The sequence below is a fragment of the Giraffa tippelskirchi genome, chromosome 5 (genome assembly GCF_054371585.1).
Source record: "Giraffa tippelskirchi isolate mGirTip1 chromosome 5, T2T-mGirTip1v1.2.pri, whole genome shotgun sequence".
NCBI lineage: Eukaryota > Metazoa > Chordata > Mammalia > Artiodactyla > Giraffidae > Giraffa > Giraffa tippelskirchi.
This window is the reverse complement of record NC_137279.1, coordinates 99,869,054-99,888,012: the sequence shown is the minus strand read 5'-3', so window position 1 is coordinate 99,888,012 and position 18,959 is coordinate 99,869,054. Positions and strand designations below refer to the sequence as shown.

The window sequence follows — 18,959 nt, the reverse complement described above, 5'->3', positions numbered from 1 at the left end:
CAAGGTAGAGAGAAAGATCAGAGCTGTTCAGTCAGTAAGAAACAGATGTTAGAGAAAGGAGGAGTGTCAATATCCATTTTTACAGAGGGCTGTTTTTCCAACTGTGAGCATGCTGTTTTTCAAACTGGGTCTTGACTCATTAGTGGATGTAACCAATATGTTTTGATGGAATATAGAATAGAATAGAAATAATAAAGGTAAATATTATTTCAGGTATGTACACACAGGATGTAAAATGTATTTCTTACTTTGGATCATAATCAAAGTTTGAAAGCAGCTAATTTACAGGGCCATTTGTGATCAAAAAAGAATGAAAAAGATTCCTTCCCCATACCCCCTTTAGAAGAAACAATGACACCCCACACCATCCTGCCTCCCCCTTTATTCTCCACAGAGCTGGCTTCCACCCACACCTCCTCTGATCTCATCCATGCTGATTCCAGGGTTCAGGTTCTCAGGTCTGGGGTCCATAATGTCAGGTGAAGCTCCACACACACCACCCCCAGTGGCCAACCCACCACCCACCACAGCCTGATGGAGCCTCTGCCAACCAGGATGCTCTGTTCCCTGAAAGAGGAAATTCAAGGATGAAATGCACACACTTCTATACCCTCAGTCTCCTCCCACCCATGTCAAGAGGCTAAAGATGATCCTCACCTATCCAGACTGGAGAAGATGGCCAGCTGCATGGGGGTCGGGAGAAAGAGAGAGGATGACTACACTTTGAATGAGTGGTGGGGGAGTGAAGGAGATTCTGGAATCTGTAGAATCCCACTCTAGGAAACTGTGCATCGCTGTCCCACCATCAGTCATCTTTCACTGGTTTCTCTCCAACCCAGACCTTAGGAAAGTCACTCAACTCCTCTTTTCCATCTCTTATCCCGTGAGTCAGACCCCTTCACTCTATCTGCTCTCTGACTCCTGACTCCACCCAGGCATTCCCCATATCATGTCTTCTCAAGTGACCTCACCTCAAACAGTCTATGCCCCCACAAGATATGTCCCACTCTATCTCCCTGGTGTCAGCTATCACCTGGGGCAAAAGGAGACTCCAGTTTCCATCCTTAAGCCCCCTTTCTCCCAAGCTCCTTCCCTCATCACCCTGAGCCCATAACTCACAACAGAGAGATCCCATATTCTTCAGGGCACAGGTTGTCTCACTCCTGTATGCTGAGGATTCGCAGGAGGATATTATACACGTCCTGTTCCATGTAGCCCTGTAGGTGGCAGGAAAGAAACAAAAGGAGATGAACAGAACATGAGAGGGAGAGTTTCTGCGGTAGAATGCAACTTACTAACTATGTGCCCTCACTTTGTAGTACTTCTCCATAGCTGCTTCTTAATCTTTACAAGGAAGATAATGACATCAACTTTTCAAGACTGCTGTAAGGGTTACAGTTGTGAATACAGAGCAAAGCACCAGGTACAAAAATAAGTGTTCGATTCTTTGTAATCATTATTGTTCCTAATAAAGGAGCAAGCCACCCACCTCTTCTTCCTTGGTGAGGGATAAGCTGGCTTGGGAGGAAACTGAGAAAGAGCATGTTCTGTGTACTAAGTCGCTTCAGTAGTGTCTGACTTTTGCGACCCCATGGACTGTAGCCCACCAGGCTCCTCTGTCCATGGCATTCTCCAGGCAAGAATACTGGAGTGGGTTGCCATGTTCTCCTCCAGGGGATCTTCCCAACCCAGGGGTCAAGCCCTCATCTCTTACATCTCCTGCATTGGCGGGCAGGTTCTTTACCACTAGTACCACCTGGGAAACTCCCCAAGAAAGGGCATGCTGCTGCTGCTGCTAAGTCGCTTCAGTCGTGTCCGACTCTGTGCGACCCCATAGACGGCAGCCCACCAGGCTCCCCCATCCCTGGGATTCTCCAGGCAAGAATACTGGAGTGGGTTGCCATTTCCTTCTCCAATGCATGAAAGTGAAAAGTGAAAGTGAAGTCACTCAGTCGTGTCCGACTCTTTGAGACCCCATGGACTGCAGTCCACCAGGCTCCTCCATCCATGGGGTTTTCCAGGCAAGAAAGGGCATAGGGACAGGAAAAAGCCTTTCAGTCAGTCAGAGAATTGGAAAGGAGGGGCAAACACCTCTTCCCTTCACATTCATACTCTTGATCTGCTAATGAGGTCCAGAAACCTGATACTGGAACATTTTAAGTCCAGCTTTCTGAGAGATGACGTCTTTGCAGTTAAGAGAAGAGGTGCCAAATGCAATGTCCCTTGCCCAGCTCTCTGCCTCTACCTCCCCCCAGGCTCACCTGAGCAGCATTCAGCAGATGCTTCCTATAGGTAGCGATGATCTCTTCATGGTTCTTCTGGGAATCCTGGGAGTGAGCATCAGTGGGAGGTCATGTGACTCACCCTCCCCCACCAAGCATGAGGAACAACAAAGAGAAGTCGGCTGTGGCAGGTGGGCTCCCTTGGCCCATGAGCGCCTCAGCCTAGACCACTGCCTGGCCGGGCCTCTGGATCCCCAGAATCTCTCCCACAGACACATCGCTGCCACTCTGCACCCTCCTCTCTAGCAGTACCCATCTCCCGAGGACCAAACATACCTGCAGCTGTAGGGCAAGGCGAGCATTATCTCCCCGAACAGCTAGAACCTCCTCTGAAAGCTGCTCCAGCTTCTTCAACAATTCCTTGATCTGAGGCCAAAAGGAAACAAAGGGAATCAATGAGGCCCCGGTCATTTCCCACCCCAGGACCACTCAAAGTCAAGGTCAGTTGCCTTTTACTGGGTATTTAATATCTGCCATGTGCTTTTACACACATTGTCTCATTTAATCCTCAAAACAACTCTTCCGTTCTAAGAAAAACAATACTTCTGTGAGAGAAGTATTATCATTCATGTTTTGTAGATAAGGAGCCGGAGTTAAGTAATTTGTCAAAATCACATAGCTAATAAGTGACAAAATCAAGATTTGATTTTGAATCAAGATTTCTCTGAATTCATGATCCATGCTCTTAACTCCTTACTGAGTCCTGACCGACTTCTGGCTGCTGACCACTGAAGGAAATGGAGATGAGTTTTTGTGGTTCATGAGGTTAAGACACAAATGCAGTTAATGATAACCAGCTGTAATAGGAATGGTGGCAGGAATGGCAGGAGTAGCTAACTTTTATTGAGTATTAGCCATTTGCCAAAATTTTTTCTGAGTATTTTAAATGTAATATCTTATTTGATGTAATCCTCATAACAACTGATATTATCCTCATCTTATCTATGAGAAAACTGAGGCTTAGATAACTCACCCGAGGTCAATCAGTTCGGGTTTTTTGTTTGTTTTCTGTTTGGCTGCTCATGGCATGCAGGATCCTAGTTCCTAGACTAGGGGTTGAACCTGTGCCCCTTGCAGTGGAAGCTCCAGTTCTTAACCACTGGCCTGCCAGGGAAGCCCCTCAATCAGTTAGTTTTGAAATTGAAATTCAAATGCAGACAATCTCAATTAAGAGCCCACTACACTATTTTCTTTTGCTCATTTGTCTAATCATCTTCAACACCAACATAAAATTCCTTCTTTAATTAGCCCCATCCCACACTGATTCCTATTCTATATAACATTCCTTCTACGTTTATGTACTTTATATTCTGTCAAATGTAACTCCCTATAGTTTCTAATCCTTCTAAATTTGATCTTGTACACAAATTTTAATAAGTCTGAACTCACTCATTGCACAAGTAGTTCTAGAATTACTAAATTCATTTGTAAACTGATTTTTTTAGAATTCATAAAGACATGTCTTTTAGAAATATATAGACTTAACATTCACTTTTGGAGCAATCATTAGGAAACTCGAGTATCTAACACAATGGTTTTCAAATTTTTTCCTGTGCATGGCACCCTCTTTGCCAATGAAACTCTTTTGTAGAACCTACTCTGATTGAAGTGAGAAGGGAGCTGCCGAAACCTGAGCCCCAAATTTTAATACCTAAGCTCCCTTCTCTCTTGAATTTATACCTTACTTCCAATTTTCAACCCCAAACCCCCTCAGACCCAGGAGAACATTGTGTGATCCTTGCAATTGACTGGTGTTCTGCTTGGGCTATTAATCTGACTGGCCAGAGATAGTTTCAGGTCGTGCGTGTGCCAAGTCGCTTCAGTCGTGTCCGACTCTGCGACCCATGGACCTCTGTCCATGGAAATCTCCAGGCAAGACTACTGGAGTGGGTTGCCATGCCTACCTCCAGGTGACCTTCCTGACCCAGGGATCGAACCTGTGTCTCCTGCGGCTCCTGAATTGCAGGCGGATTCGTTACCGCTGAGCCACCGGGGAAACCCCAGTTTCAGGGCCGCAGACCCTAAGCACCCAGAAACCGTCCCTGATACTCTCTTCGGGTGGCTGTCTGGCCCGCTCACCTTGGCCTCCTTGTCCCGGCAAGCCCCGATGAGATGTTCCACCTTCTCTTTGAGCAGCTCCGCCGTCTTCTCGAACTGTTCGGAGCGTCCGCGCATCTCGCTGGCCTGACGCTCGTGCTCCGCGGCGCGCGCGGCCAGGTCCCCGCTCCGGCGCCGCTCCTCGGCAGCCGCCTCCCGCAGCCGACCCATCTCCCGGCAGGCCGTGTTATACTTTTCCAGCAGAGCCTTTAGCTCCTGGCCCCAAGCCTGGGCCTGGGCCACCAGGGAGCCCCGAGTTTTCTCGTGCTGCCGCAGGCTGGCCGCCTCCCGGGCCCTCAGCTCCTCCACTTCCTCGGTGGCTTGGTAGAGCAGCTGCTTCAGCTTCCCGATCTCCTGGCTCTTCCCGCTCATCGTGGCCTGAACTGCCCGCAGCTCTTCCTCCAGCTTCCCCAGGTCTTGCTCCAGAGCCGCCACCTGAGGGGAGGCCGAGGCCTCCGAGGAGACGCCTGGCTCCCCACGGCTCCGCAGCTGCTGGTTTTCCTCTTCCAGCCGAGCCAGCCTCTGCTGGGCCTCGCGGTGCCTGGCCACTAGGGCACTGATGCAGGCCTGCAGCTCTTCCAGGGGCTCGGTGTCTGTGCTCCGTGCACTCCCCTGGCCTACCAAGTCTGGGGGCAGGCAGTCCCACAGCCCCTGGAGGCCTCTGTACTGGGAAGCCAGGCGCTTCCGCAGCTTCTCGGTGGCCTCCTTCTCCAGGGCCAGTTCATCTGTCAGGAGCCCCACACTCCTCCGCAACTGCTGTAGCTGTACCTGCGCCTCGGGCCTGGGCACAAACTCCCGCTGTAGCCGCTGGCTCAGGGACTGCAGCTCCCCCTGCAACCGCTGCCGCTCCCGGCCCAGCTCCCCCAGCTCCTCCAGCAAGTTCCTGTTGCTCAGTCTCAGGGCGGACACTTCCTTCTCCAGCTGTCCCCTGGCCTGGCCTCCTCCTGGCATCTGGTTCCTTCCAGGAGCCCCTAGAGGCTCTCCCAGGGCCCTGGGGACCCTTTTCTCCTTTTCTTCATCCTCTTGGGTGATGGACCCTGGGACTGACTTGGCCGCTCCCTCTCTGGGCTCCTGGGCAGGGGCTTCGGATTTCATCTGCAATCCTGCTTTTGCTCGATCCAGTCTCACCAGCACCTGCTCCAACCTGGCCTCCATCTTCTCCCAGGCAGCTGCTGCAGCCTCAGCCCGGGGTGTCCCCAGAGCTCCCTCCAGGACGGGTCTTGATAAAGCCCCCCGGGCTGCATCCTTTTCTCGCCACACCGCAGCCAGCTCCTCCCTCAGCTGTAGCAGGAGCTGATTCATGGCTGCTGTGCCCACTGGCTCAGCCACTGTGCTTGTGGGTTCAGCCCCTGGATCCTGGGGCCTCTCCTTCCGGCCAGCAAACAGCTGGTCAGTATGATCAAGGCGAAGGGCCTGCCCATCACTGTTGGTCAGTTGCTGTCCTGTGGTTTTCCCTACAGTCTCAGACTTTGGGCTCTGGGGTGGCTCCTGTTCTTCTGGTTGAGACCTTCCCTGGGCTTCATACTGGATCTCCCCTGGGACTGAATCCTCAGCCTTCTTGGAAGCTAATACTGGGTTGGCTGCCACTGCAGCTGTGGCCTGCTGATGCTTCTTCAGCTCTTGTATGTGCTTAGCCAGCAGGTTGAGGGCACAGCCCTGTTCCATGCCATCTCCTCCAGGCCGGAGACTAGAGCCCTGGTCCCTTGGAGCTCTGGGCTCTTGGGACAGGAGAAGCCCCAGCTCCCGCACCTGTTCTTGAATCTGATTCTCCAGGTCCAGGTAAGCTGTAGCTTGAGCCTTGCACTCTTCCGTCTTTCGCAGCAGCTCCTGCTCCAGCTGAGAAACTCTTCTCTTCTCCTCTTCATACTTCCACTTCCACTCCTCTGAACATGGATCCTCGTCCTCTTCTTCCTCCTGCTCCTCCTCAGGCTCTGCTCTCCATGGGCTCTTAGGTGGAGCACCCACCTGAGGCTCAGAGGGAGAGGCCTATGTAGAAAAAGGAACAGTGACGTCAACCCAGGCAGCTAGCCTTTCTTCTCTTAGACTGTCTCAATGCCCCAGTGATCCCTGCCTGGGAGACGTCCCAGCGGGAAAGACTGGGGTGGGTCAGAGGCAAAAGGAGTAGGTGCTTAGGGTCTTACCTGGGATGCAGGATCCAGGTGTTGAACTGGCCCCTGACCTACATGGAAAGACATGGGGGAAATGAGAGAGAAGACAGGGCCCACATGCTTTTAGCCCACACTCTGGCTTCAGACTTTCTCTGAAAGGAGTGGCACCTCAGTGTTCATCCTTAACTACATGTGTCTTTTGGGTGCCAGAAGCCACTCCTATTTGATGGATCCCTAAGTAGCCAGTAACGCTGGTTCCCTGTCCCAGAGATATGTTGGCTCATTTATGTCTTTCACTCACTTATATATTGGACACTGTGCCAATAAGCACTGTTATAAGTAGAAACCAGGAGCCAATGATGAGCAAAACAGAGGAGGTTATCTGAGGGGGTTACTGTATAGTAGGGGCAAGAGACAGATTGACCATTGAATCACACAAATGGATGTACAATTATAACTCATAAATGCTGGCAACAGTGCTAGCCAGAGTTGCCTTCAGGGAGAGACAAGGTTGCATTAAAGAATTTTGTGACCTTGCTTTTGGGAAGTGGGAGTCATCTCATAGCAGAAGCAATAAATAAGTAAATTCTTCAGTAAAGTGACAGTTATTTATCACATGGATTGTTTCCATGGAAACAAATGGGATTCTAAGAAGCTTCTTTGATTCTAAGGCTATCGAGGAGCATCTTGAAGTCACAAAAGCGGATTGGCTTTACCTCCTCGGCCCTGCCGGCTCAGGGCCTGCCGCAGCAGCCTCCACAATGTCCTGTCTTGTGTACGTAGGGCATAATGCAAAGCATCATGCCCCGTGCTATCCACTGCCCCTGCATCTGCTCCATGGCTCAGGAGCAGTTCAGCTACCTCAGCACTGCCTTTTTCACAGGCCAGGATCAGAGCCGATCTGTGGGGTGAGACAAATCTGAGCATAGGCTTTTCTCATGAAATCCTGGAGGCCTGGTTTCAAAAAAAAAAAAATCTGCTTGCAAGGTCAGCTCTCACTCAGTGTGGTCAGGAGAACCACAGACCGTCACCAGTCAGTGACAAAGCATTAGGCCAGACCAGAACTGTTCAGATGTCATTCCAGGAGCTGTGACATCAGAAAGCGGGGTGCCCATTTGAGGGGCTCCATTTTCATCTGCTTTATATGTTGAGGTTCTATATAAGTTCTTTACTGGGTAAACAGAGTCTATGGCTTAGAACATAGTTTGAAAGCCAGTCAATTAAAATAGTGGTTCCAGGAGTATTAATTCTACTTCCAGAGTCAACTATGCTAGAAGGATAGCACCGGCAGCAGCAGAATAGGAAAGTATAAGGAAAACATTCTTAACTCACCAAGAGGAAAACAGTGAAGCACAAGCAGGGCTCTTCTGAACCACCACTGGGAAGGAAGGAGGTTCCCAAGAGACCAATCACCCCATCTCTCTCTCTCTCTCTCACACACACACACACACACACACACACTTTGCCCAGTGGCTCCTTTTTAGATTGTCAGGGTCGGTATTTGGGGTGGGATGATAGAGGGCTCACTTGTCATTCTTGTCGGTGACATTAACCCGGGCACCTCTCTGCAGTAGCTGTGAGCAGATAGCTGCGTGACCGCCCAGTGAGGCAGTCATCAGGGGTGTACGTCCATCCTGCACAGATTGTGGGAACGGGGTTCATGAGGAGACGGGGGAACCAGGGCTTCAGCACAGTCCTACCAACTCCCCTGTTCCCACACCTCTCCAGGAAAAAGCACCAATCCTGGGGCTAAATACTCCTCAGAGGGTTGGAAACTCTCCAGAAGATACGCCTTAACCTCTCTGTGTGGAAAAGGAGGAGGGGCAGAGGGAGAAGGAAGAAGAGGTGGTGCCACACAACCCCTGGTCATGGAACTTGGCTAATTAACTTCAAAGAAAGCAGCAGCCTCCCCATATAGGGCCCTGCCAACACTTACATTATCCAGGACGTCCAGGAAGGCTTCATGATCACACAAGAGGAGCACACTTGAGGCACAGCCAGAGGAGGCTACGGAGGGTTACAGGACGATTGGGTTAAGCGGAAGCAGGAAGGGCACCTCTCAGACCACGATGCAGTATCCTCTCCAACCCTTTCAGCAGTCAACTCTGGCCTGCCCTTCTCCCCCAAATGTTATCCTCCCCTCCCTCCCCACCTTCTGGTCCCAGCAGTCCCGTTTCCCACTAGTCCCCTGGCACACACCTGCCCAGTGCAATGGACTACGATTTTCTGCATCTACAGCGTCTTCATTGGCACCATGCTGCAAACAGTCACAGAGGGAAGCAGCATGGAGCATGGTGTTAACATTGTCATCTCCCACCCTGTTGTATCTGTTGTATAACCAGCTTTCATCGTACTATAGGGAGGGGCAGAGGGATCATGGCTATGGCCAACTACTAGGCAAGTCCAGTTTATTCCTTGCAGATGATAGGCAGCCTTGAATTTCAGCCCTGGTTCATAAACCTAGGGCCTAAGAAAAATCAGATTATAGGTAAATAAACACATTAAGGAAAATAACGCCTGAGTCCATGTCTGGTACTTTAGGATCATAAATGAGAATCTTGGAAAGAGCCAGGAAGCACAAAGCAGAATATCCATTGGCACAATGGCCTGGTTGAACTGGGCCTTTTGAACTTTGAGAAGCTTATTTCTGAACTGTCCACATGTCATTTCACATGTATATTTCTCATTGTACTCCTAGACTACAAATTCCTCAAGAACAGACAGCAGACTTTGGGTTTAACATGAACACCTCTGCCATCCTTCCACCCTCCCATCATCACAGCATTCAGTCTCCGCAGTGGCTCTGTCAATGGTGAAACTCAATACAAACATGTTGACTGACTGGGTGTCAGTCCCTGGCAATGCTGCTTTTTGATGTGCTCTGGAGGGCAACATTAAGCTGGGTGCCTGCACCTAGCAGATATTAAATAAATACTGATGAATTAATGAATGAGAGATTACCAGCTCTCTTACTGGGGATGTGAGGGATACGTTTGACCAAATGTTGCTGGTGAGTACAAGACAAAGTCAGGAGTCTCTGGGTCCACTGCTTCCTTTCACAGGAGTAGTATCAAGGGTCTCTCTTACCTGCAGCAGGACCTTGACACATTGTGGCTGGCAAGAAATGGTGGCCAAGTGCAGGGCGGTGCTTCCTAGAAACAGAAAGAAGCACAGAAAGGGGGTAGGTGGCCCCATGGATGCTGATGACTCACAGGGAGGGAAGGCGAGAGACGCACAGATAATCAGAGGGAGATTAGAGAGAGAAACTCTCAGCCACATGGGGCCAGAAATTCCTGTTCCCCAAGTGCCTGGTACCCACAGTGGAGGTGGGAGTGAGAGTGAGGTAGGCCCAGCTTGCAAGGAGGAGAGCCCCTGAAACCAGGCTGGCTGGGACTTACAAGGAGAGAAGCAGAGGGGACTACAGTTTGAATGCCCAGTAGGGCCCAGCACTGCCCCACCTCACCCCCTCACTGCTGCTGTAAAGGGAAAAGCAAGTAGCATGACCCAGCGCTCAGTCTAACTCACCATCCTCATTCTTGCTGTTGATGTCAGCCCCATTGGCAAGTAGTATAGTCAGACATTCTGTCAGGCCTTTGGAGGCGGCCAGATGAAACCTGCCAGAGTCAAGGCCGGGAGGCAGAAAGATAAAGGGACCTCATAAAGATGAGGAATAGTTTTACTCAGTCAGTCATGTCCAATTCTTTGTGCCCCCACGTACTGTAGCCTGTCAGCTCCTCTGTCCATGGGATACTCCAGGCACAAATACTGGAGTAGGTTGCCATTCGCTTCTCCAGGGGATCTTCCCCACCTGGGAGAATCTTCTAAGCCCTGCCTGCTATGCTCCATCACCCCAAAGCCAATTCTAAAGGCAGAAAGGGAAGCTCCCTTAGCCTGACTTTCTGAGAAAGAGAAGCCTATGTAAATGGCCTACTGTTATAACGTCAGAGGAGGCTAGAAGCAAAGGTAGAAAGAAGAGCTATGGGTCTTCAGCAATCTGAGTATCTCAGGGTGTCCAGGGAACACATAATTATCTGTCACTCTGAGCCCAATGGCACCGCACTCCAGTACTCTTCCCTGGAAAATCCCATGGATTGAGGAGCCTGGTGGGCTGCAGTCCATGGGGTCGCTAAGAGTCGGACACGACTGAGCGACTTCACTTTTACTTTTCACTTTCATGCATTGGAGAAGGAAATGGCAACCCACTCCAGTATTCTTGCCTGGAGAATCCCAGGGACTGGGGAGCCTGGTGGGCTACCGTCTATGGGGTCGCACAGAGTCGGACACGACTGAAGCGATTTAGCAGCAGCAGCAGTAGCATTAGCAGCAGCTGAGCCCAATACCCTTAGCAGACTGGAAATATCACAGAAAGAGTGGGCCAGAGCAGAGGGCTGGACATTTGCAGGCTGACTTGGACAGAAACAAGGAATAATATCCCTCTTGTACTAATCACCTCTTTCAGCCACACGATGCTCATGGCCACCACTGTACTCCTAGTTTCTCAAGCATACATACCCTCCGACTTGTGCAATGAAGAAATACCCTACTTAGTGTATGTTTCAGTTTTCCATTTATTTCATGGCTTTATTCCTTTCTCAGTCAGTTTTGCTGATGTGGGTCATGTGGTGTAAAGACCTCAAGGACAATCTCTTCTCCCACTTTGTGCAGCACTTGAGAAGTAGTGAAGATGTATTGATATACTTGCTAATTAAGACAAAAAAAGGGCTCTGAAGTTATAGATGTTTCCTAGTCTTACATCATATTCAGGTTTGAGGTTTTTAAAGAGAACCACATACCAAGGGGGAGAAAGAAATGGCAACCCACTCCAGTATTCTTCCCTGGGAAATCCCATGGACAGAGGAGCCTGGCAGGCTACAGTCCATGGGGTCGCAAAGGGTCAGACACGACTTAGCAACTGAACATGACACACAAAGCAAGGTGGGGATCAAGAGGACTTACTTACGGGGACTGGCCTTTTGAGTCTAGCTTAGTGGGTCGGGCAGATTTCCTGGAGGCCAGGGCAGCCACGCGTCCCACGTCCCCCCGCTGCACCGCCTCCAGCAGCTTCTGATCACGGCGGTTCCATCTCTCCACCTGGACCAGAGCAACACATTGTGAGAATATAAGAGGTGGGGGTAGAGCCAAGGAAGGAAAAAAGATGGTTAGGAGGCCAAGCAAAGGAAAAGGGACATCCCTGAGGTCCTTTCAGTGTTCCACAAGTCACTCACCCTGGGTCACTGAATGCTTCATAGTTGGGCCAGTTCGGCATCCACCAACTCCCATGCCACTGGGGACTACTGCCAGTTATCGCCTGCTTTGGACCAAAAGGGGCTTGGACTACTGAATTAAAAATCATTGTTTGAGTCTTGAATGCTAGTATTTCAGGTGTCTTTTTTTTTTTTTCAATCAGCATTCTGATTATTTTTAGGTGCACAGCCTCCAAGCAGTCCTAGCCTTGACTCCTTCCCTTTTGGTCTTTAGGTCTTGCTGGAGCAAACTGACCCAAACTGACCGTCTTAGACTTGGGCTCACCTTGCCTCTCTATGCCCTGTGCTGCTCTGTTTTTTGTTCTCATATATTTGAGAAATCAAGGCACCTAGCTTTGGGTCACAGTTAGGAGTCTAAGTACCTAGCCATACCATCTCTACCCATTGGCTTTGGGGTGCAAAACTTGGAAGGGAAGCACAAAGTTTCTGTTTTCCCTTCTCATACCCAGGCCCTTTGGCTAGTCCCTCTTCCGCTTCCCTGGCAACACCAACCAAAAGGCCAAGATAGGTCTCCAGCTAGGCTGGAGGAGGCAGAAGAGACAGTTGCCCTCCTCCACCCTGCCCTCCCTCTTCATTTTCCTGGCAGAGAGCAGCTGTTCCAGGCAAGAGCCACACCTGGGCATGCATTGTTCTACTATGCCAGCTTGACTTTTTCAGGTGGTGGGGTAATTACAATAATTGAAGTATTACGGGGCATGAAAGAGCTGTGTACAAGCACCCAGAGCCGAAAGCCTAGAAAAGCCTTGTTTGCTCCAGAGAAGAGAAAGGAAAGGAGGAAAGGATACAGAAATCTGTGGAATGGTGAAAAGAGCCCTAGGTGAATATTTGTCAGCAGGCCTAAGTTCAGGGCCTGGTTCGACCACTTCCTCAGCTATGTGACCTAGAGTAAGCCATTGGACACCTCTAACCTGTTTCCTCATCTATAAAATGCGGAAACTAATTACTACTTCATCATGTTGTATGAAATGAGCTAATGTATATAAAATCTGTTTGTAAACTGTAAAAAGCCTTAGAAGTGCATGGCATCCTTATAAAAAAAAAAAAACAACAACAGGAAGTGGTGGGGGATTGGTGGTGGCACATTGCATTTTACGAGGTGTAATGGAAACAAGAAAGAAGCTGTAGGAGGAGGTGGGGAAAAATAGAGTCTCTGGAAGCCAGCTCATTTTCAAATACTGTTTATATAGCCAGGGCAAATTATTAATCAAGAACAGGAAAGATTTTAAATGCCTACACCATAAAATTATCTAAGGTAAGTGGATCCTGAGGTAATACTCCTGAGGTAATTCCTCATAGCCCTTTTAAGTGCTATTTCAATTAGCCTCTCAACGTTCCTGGAAAGTAGTTAGGGCTGATATTATTTTATCTAGTTGACAGAAAAGAAACTGAAGTGCACTGAGGTTAGATAACTGTCCAGGGGCACACCACAGAATAGTGGTAAATTGAGATTAGAACCCAGGCCACAGGATGCCCTATCTTAGTTCTCACTACCAGATCATATTAATACAGAGCTATGGTAAGTTTATTTATTTTCAAATAAACAGTCTAAGACTGCCTCCAGGGTAAAGCCACCCACGTTCAGACATTAATCCCTGCAAGAGGAAGAGTCTCCAAACAGGTTAATTCTCAAAGGACAAAATAAGCAAAATGACTGCTCAACAGACTGAGATGTAATAACACATTATCCAATGTCCCCTGGGGGCTATGTCACCCTCAGAAAAGGCAGAGAGCTAGAACTACACCTCCACCACAGGACACCACCATTACCTGACCTCAATCTGAAGTTCTCTGTTTAAAACTATGATTCTAACACTTTCTATCCTTGTGAACTGAGGCATGTAACAACTTCTCTGAGCCAGAGTTTCCTAATAAAATAACACTATGTAAAGTACCTAGCTCTGTCTGTCACATAGGAGGTACACAATAAACATTAGTCCTAATCACTATCCTTCTCAAACTTGCTGGGCACATTTTGGATATTCCTGGGCTCAGAATTCTCCATCCAGGGGAGTGAGAGGAAGGGCTCTTGCTCCTACTGGCCAATAGTCAAGCTGTAGAGATGGTAAAGGTATTTCTTAGCAATGTAGATAATTCTCTTTCCAGCTAGATAGTTTAAAAATCTACCCCATTTACTTTCTATAATCTTGTTATACCAAGAAGAATTTAAAATAGGTAGAAATTCTTCATGGCCAAACCTCTGCAGAGGTGAAGAAGAACAGAGGGGGACCTCCCTGGCTGTCCAGTGGTTAAGACTCAGCATTTCCAATGCAGGGGTCCTGGGTTCAATCCCTGGTTGGGGAAGCAAGATCCCATATGGGTTCATGGTGTGGCCAAAAAAAAAAAAAAAATACACACAGAAGGATGCTTCTGAATCTGAATTCCAAGATCTAGTCTATTTTTCACCCCAGCACCTTGGGAAAGAGGCACTGAATAACCATCACAGCCTCAAGGGAGCAATCATCAAATTAATTAGCAGACTTGAAAACAAGGATAAGCTTTGTATTTCTGTAGCCAAGACTAGGGGTGCCTTTGTAGAAGTAATTGCAGCCTCTTCTTATCTCTGGCTGTGTGCCCATGAGCGTCCTATGAAGATGAAACACGCCAACAGTAGAGAGAATGGCTACCACTGTGTAGGATGGGTGAATGGAAATGGTTTTGCTGCCCTGTAGAAACCAGGAGTTGACTCTCAATTTTTAAAATTCAATTGAGGGACTTCCCTGGTGGTCCAGTGGCTGAGACTCTGTGCTCCCAATTCAGGGGGCCCATGTTTGATCCCTGGTCAGGGAACTAGATCCCACATGACAAGAAAGAGTTCACATGCCACAACTAAAGAACCTGCATACCTCAACAAAGATCAAAGATTCCATACGCTGCAACAAAAACTCGGTGCAGCCAAACAAGTAAATAAATAGTTTTTTTAAAAAATAATAAAATGCAATTGACATTTCTCTAACCTGATTCAGTGTCTACTGTTTAAAGCTATTTTCTGGTTTACTTGCTACATAAGCAGAGTAAGCTAACATGGAAGACACTCCTTGGGACTAAAACAAAATGAGATCATAGGGGTTAAGTTTTTGTTTGTTTCTTGAACTTCCTATATGTGTTCTGGATGACTTAGATTAATTTCTAAACGATCACTGATCCTTCAGTCCTCATCTCAGTCTGAGGGTACACTGAACCCAGGGGTTGGAGAGAGGATGGAAAGGGGTAATCTCTTCCCATGAGTAGGAAGCTAGGCTTTGGGAGAGGTCAGGAAGGCTGTGACACTACTTCTCTGACAAACTGGTTCAGAGTGGTTAGCCACCCAGGGAGTGGAGGAATTTATCATGAGAAGTGTGGGGAAGTTTCATGAGAAAACAATTTACAGCTTAAATTTGTCTATTTTCAATCTTATTGGATCCCTACCCTGACTGAGGAAACAGTTTTCTTTGCAGCTAAGTAGTTCTAAATCCATCTAATTTGCTACCTATCATCTTGTTGTACTAAGAAGAGTTTAGAATGGGTAGAAATTCTTCGTGGCCAAACCTCTGCAGAGCTGGGATCAAGAAGGACAGAGGGATGCTTTCCAATTTCAATATTCACCCCATTGTTCACCCCAGCTTCCTGAAAAGGAGGCATGGACCAACAACTGGAGAATCAGGAAGAATGAAACAGTTTCCCCATTCTTAAGGAGCAGGCAGACTCTACAAACCTGAAAGGGAAGGGCAATGTGGAGGACTTTCAGTAACTAAAGAAGCGTCCATGTGAATAAGAAAATCATCATGAGTTAAGACACTCTGGGTTGCCTCAGTTTCTGGTACTTTTAATAGTCATTCAATAATGCCTTTTGATTGCTTGATTAATGCATGGAAACTAATGGGGAAGCAAACATAAGCGGGATGAGAACAGGTCTCAACAGAGTACCTACTCTTGCCTCATAGCTTGCTTTCCAATTTCTGTGACCTGCTCATGCAGAAGAAGCTAAGCATTTCTCATGTTTGCTCAATGAATGACAGCACTAAGTCAAGTTAGGCTAAGCAATGTTACTACAGGTAGTTGGCCACATTACTTCTAAATGAGCCACCATCTCAGTGTCCACAGAAAATTTCATCCCCTGATAGGAGGTCTGTCTGTAAGAGATCTTCAGAAAAGAAACACCTATACCCTCCCTTAGCCACTCCCTTCTGTAGACTTTCTCCCTGTGTCCTGTTCTGGGAGAACCTCGGGAGGGAATTGACTTTTAGAAACTCTCAGAATGAATCCACTTTATCCTCTTCTTCTCTCACCATCACCGTTCCCTAGCTGAGTCAAAAGAAGCAAAGTACAAGCCCTAAACAACTGGGTGAGGGTTTAGAATGAAAGAAGATTCTGGGGAGAAGCAGGCAAAAGGCCTTGACTGACCCAAGAACCCGTCTGATGACCAGGCACCGCAGTGAACTGGCCAGAGTGGAATCTGCGGACAATTTACCCATTCCTTGGGGAGCAGCCAGGCAACTGTGCCTCCTCTGGCAGTGCCTGTCAGTGTGGCCAGACTGTACTGCAAGATTAACCCACAGAGAGCAGGTAGAAAGAGATCGGGGAGTTGAACCACCACTGGACAGAGATGGGCAGAGGTTGAAGGGGGAGAACAGGAGAAGGCTGCTGCTGTGGGAGTCCCAACTGGAAAGAGGTTTGGAGTTTTGTTGTCTGAGAGCCAGTGGTGGCGATGAGAGAATAGGAGTGGAAGTGGTATGGGGTGAGATGGGGACAAGGACAGAGAACACTATGAAGAAGGGTTAGGGAAGGCACAGGGCTGCAAGTACTTGTTGGACTGAGAGCAAGGATAGGACCATAGAGGAGAGCAGGGTCCTGAGGATAGAGCAGGGCTGGGAAATGGAGCGTGGGGCAGTACTGGGGAGATAGAAAGGAGCTAGGGGCTGACCCCAGGCTGGGGATAGGACAGACGCCTGATGGCAGTTCAGTACTGGGAAACAGGGTAGAAGTAGAAAACAGCGCCTTTATGAGAGAACCAGGGGCTGCAGGGAACATATCAGAAGTTGGGATGTAGATTCTAGGAGGGCAAGAAAGGGTCAAGGGAAAGAACCTGGGGGAGGGCAGAGGTTAGGAAGGCAAGTCAGAGGCTAAGGGACAGGGTCTTGAGGAAGGCAGGGCTGGAGGGCGGCACTACGGGAGTGGAAGAGCTAGAAAGACAGATAGAGATAAAGGCCGCGATGCGTGGAGGCGGGACTCAGGACTCTGTCACCACAGGGCTTGGACCCCAGCCCCATGCCCAGCCTCCCAGACAGTTTAGCACATACCGCCACCTGTGAGCTGGAGCAGGAGAAGATGCGCTTCATGGCCGGGGCCAGGGCCACGGGGGGAACGGGGACGCGCGGAGAGCCGGGCCACAGGGTCCTGAACCCGCAGGACTCGGCCGCAGCTGTGTTAGAGAGCTGTCAAATGCAGAACGGGATCCGCCCCAGACCCGCCCCAAGACCTACCGCGTTCAATCAGAGACTAGAACCCGAGGGCTGGGCTTCAAACTCCGCCCCTCGCCCAGCCCTGCTCTGCCGTGGCAGAGGCAGAAGTCCTGCAGTCTCCGCTCATGAAGTGGGCTTGGTCTCAAACCTCGCTCTCCCAGGCCGAGCCCGCTCCCAGCTCTGACTTGCTCAATCCCAAAAGGGACGCCGCCGGCTCCGGCTAAAACTCCTCCCCTGGCGCCGCCCCTCCCCGCAGTTCCACGCGGCGGTCCCGCCCTAAAGCCCTGCCTCGGGCCCGCCCCTCCGAGCACCAACACACGGTTCTCCGCGTCTGCTTGGATCTTAGCAACTGTCGCATTTAACTGCTCGTGACGACGATTTGATTCTATCCAGGGACCTTTGCCAACTTAGTTACCTTTGCTTCCTCCCTCCGTTTCGCGGCCCAAAACCCAGGCACAAAAAAGGGTTTGAAGAGAGCGTTTTGGAAACGGCAGGAGATTGTGGTACCGAACCAAGGACTGAGCAGGATGACCCACCGCAAACTGAAGAAGGGGGACCAGGCTTAATATCCCAACACATCTCTAAATTAGAAAAAGGCATAGGGAGAGGAAGGTTTTGTTTTTGTTTTTTAGCATTCCCTTCCACAAAAATACTGACAAAACTGTCTTCACTATTTCCACTGCCCTTTAAATTCAGGTTCTCAGCAGTTCATGCTTGGTCAGTTGCAGCCAGTCTACCTGTCTCTTCTCCTTCATCCAAAGAGAGCACATTCAAGTGCATATGAAAGCCTACAGAATAAAGTTGAGTTCTCAGTGTGATTTACAAGGTTTATTAGGAGCTGCACCCTACCTTCTCAAGTCTCATCTCTCACTGCTTTCACAAATAGCCTAATGTTGAGACTCTTCTAATCTACCACAGTTCCCTTTCCAACTGGTGATTAATCCCCCCTGGAATATCTCCTCTCACACTTGGTGGTCCTTCACACTTGGTGGCCCCTCAAGACACAAAAAATTTTTTTCTGTAAGCTTTTAAAGTCCTGCCAACCCCACCTAAAAAAAGTATGCCTCTTGTATGTGACACACTTCTTGTGTGCGACTCTTGTCTAGAAACCAGCTCTCTGTATTTGCCATTATTTGTTTACATGCTTGTTTCCCTTATTAGACTGGGCTCGTTGGTGGTAGAAGTTGTATTTTATATTATTCCTATTACCTAGCACATATTAGGTGCTTAACGTCTTAGGAGTGAATGAACAAAATAGTGAATGAAGGAACAAAGGAGGAACAATGAGAAGAAAGCAACAATAGGCAAGCCTATTGTTCTACAGTTGCTTCTCAAACTGGCTGTGCTCCAAAGGAAGAGGTAACAGGCTTATAGAAGAATAGATTGGGGTTAGAGAAAGTCCCATCCTGGAGCTGAGCAGTAGAGAGGAGAGGGATCTCTAGGTGGAGAAAAATATTAATCATGAGTCTCAGAATGAGATGAACCAGTCTTTGAGGATATACATCTCCCTTTGTGGGCTGACTCGGGATAAGGAGGGGGAATCTGTCAACATAACCATGACCTCAGTCCCTGACCCAGAAACAGTGTGCTCTGTAAAGGTTGATGAAATGATAGCCTATGTGCTGCGGGCCACCGTGGATCCTCCAGCTACAAAATAACACCAGCTTGCCACAGAATGGTTGTCCCTGCCTAATAAACTAGAAAGGCCACTGTTCTCTTGTTAGGCAACAAAGATAGAGACATGGTCTCTAGAAGGCCATTGCTGAAGCG

The 18,959-nt window shown here is 48.8% G+C and overlaps 1 protein-coding gene across 7 annotated transcripts; it reads right to left on the bottom strand.

The window, feature by feature from the left end:
- Positions 1 to 207: 207 nt before the first annotated feature.
- On the bottom strand, positions 208 to 17,526 carry ANKRD35 (ankyrin repeat domain 35). Of its 7 annotated transcripts, none has more exons than XR_014055101.1 (15): positions 17,028 to 17,516; positions 11,448 to 11,578; positions 10,013 to 10,101; positions 9,575 to 9,639; positions 8,687 to 8,744; positions 8,424 to 8,494; positions 8,015 to 8,121; positions 7,204 to 7,388; positions 6,521 to 6,558; positions 4,362 to 6,365; positions 2,559 to 2,648; positions 2,262 to 2,327; positions 1,120 to 1,217; positions 658 to 683; positions 208 to 567 (listed from the first exon to the last, which is right to left on the bottom strand). XR_014055101.1 is itself a non-coding variant. In XM_081495116.1 (14 exons), exons 7-13 carry the CDS (start codon positions 8,101 to 8,103, stop codon positions 1,158 to 1,160), a joined length of 2,532 nt encoding a protein of 843 aa, XP_081351242.1. In that variant the 5' UTR covers positions 8,104 to 8,121; positions 8,424 to 8,494; positions 8,687 to 8,744; positions 9,575 to 9,639; positions 10,013 to 10,101; positions 11,444 to 11,578; positions 17,028 to 17,526; the 3' UTR covers positions 208 to 567; positions 1,120 to 1,157. The 7 variants fall into 7 exon arrangements, 5 of the variants coding, with proteins under 5 accessions (XP_081351242.1, XP_081351237.1, XP_081351238.1 ...); XR_014055102.1 differs by having other exon boundaries at positions 11,444 to 11,578; positions 17,028 to 17,513; XM_081495116.1 differs by lacking the exon at positions 658 to 683 and having other exon boundaries at positions 11,444 to 11,578; positions 17,028 to 17,526.
- Positions 17,527 to 18,959: the final 1,433 nt, after the last annotated feature.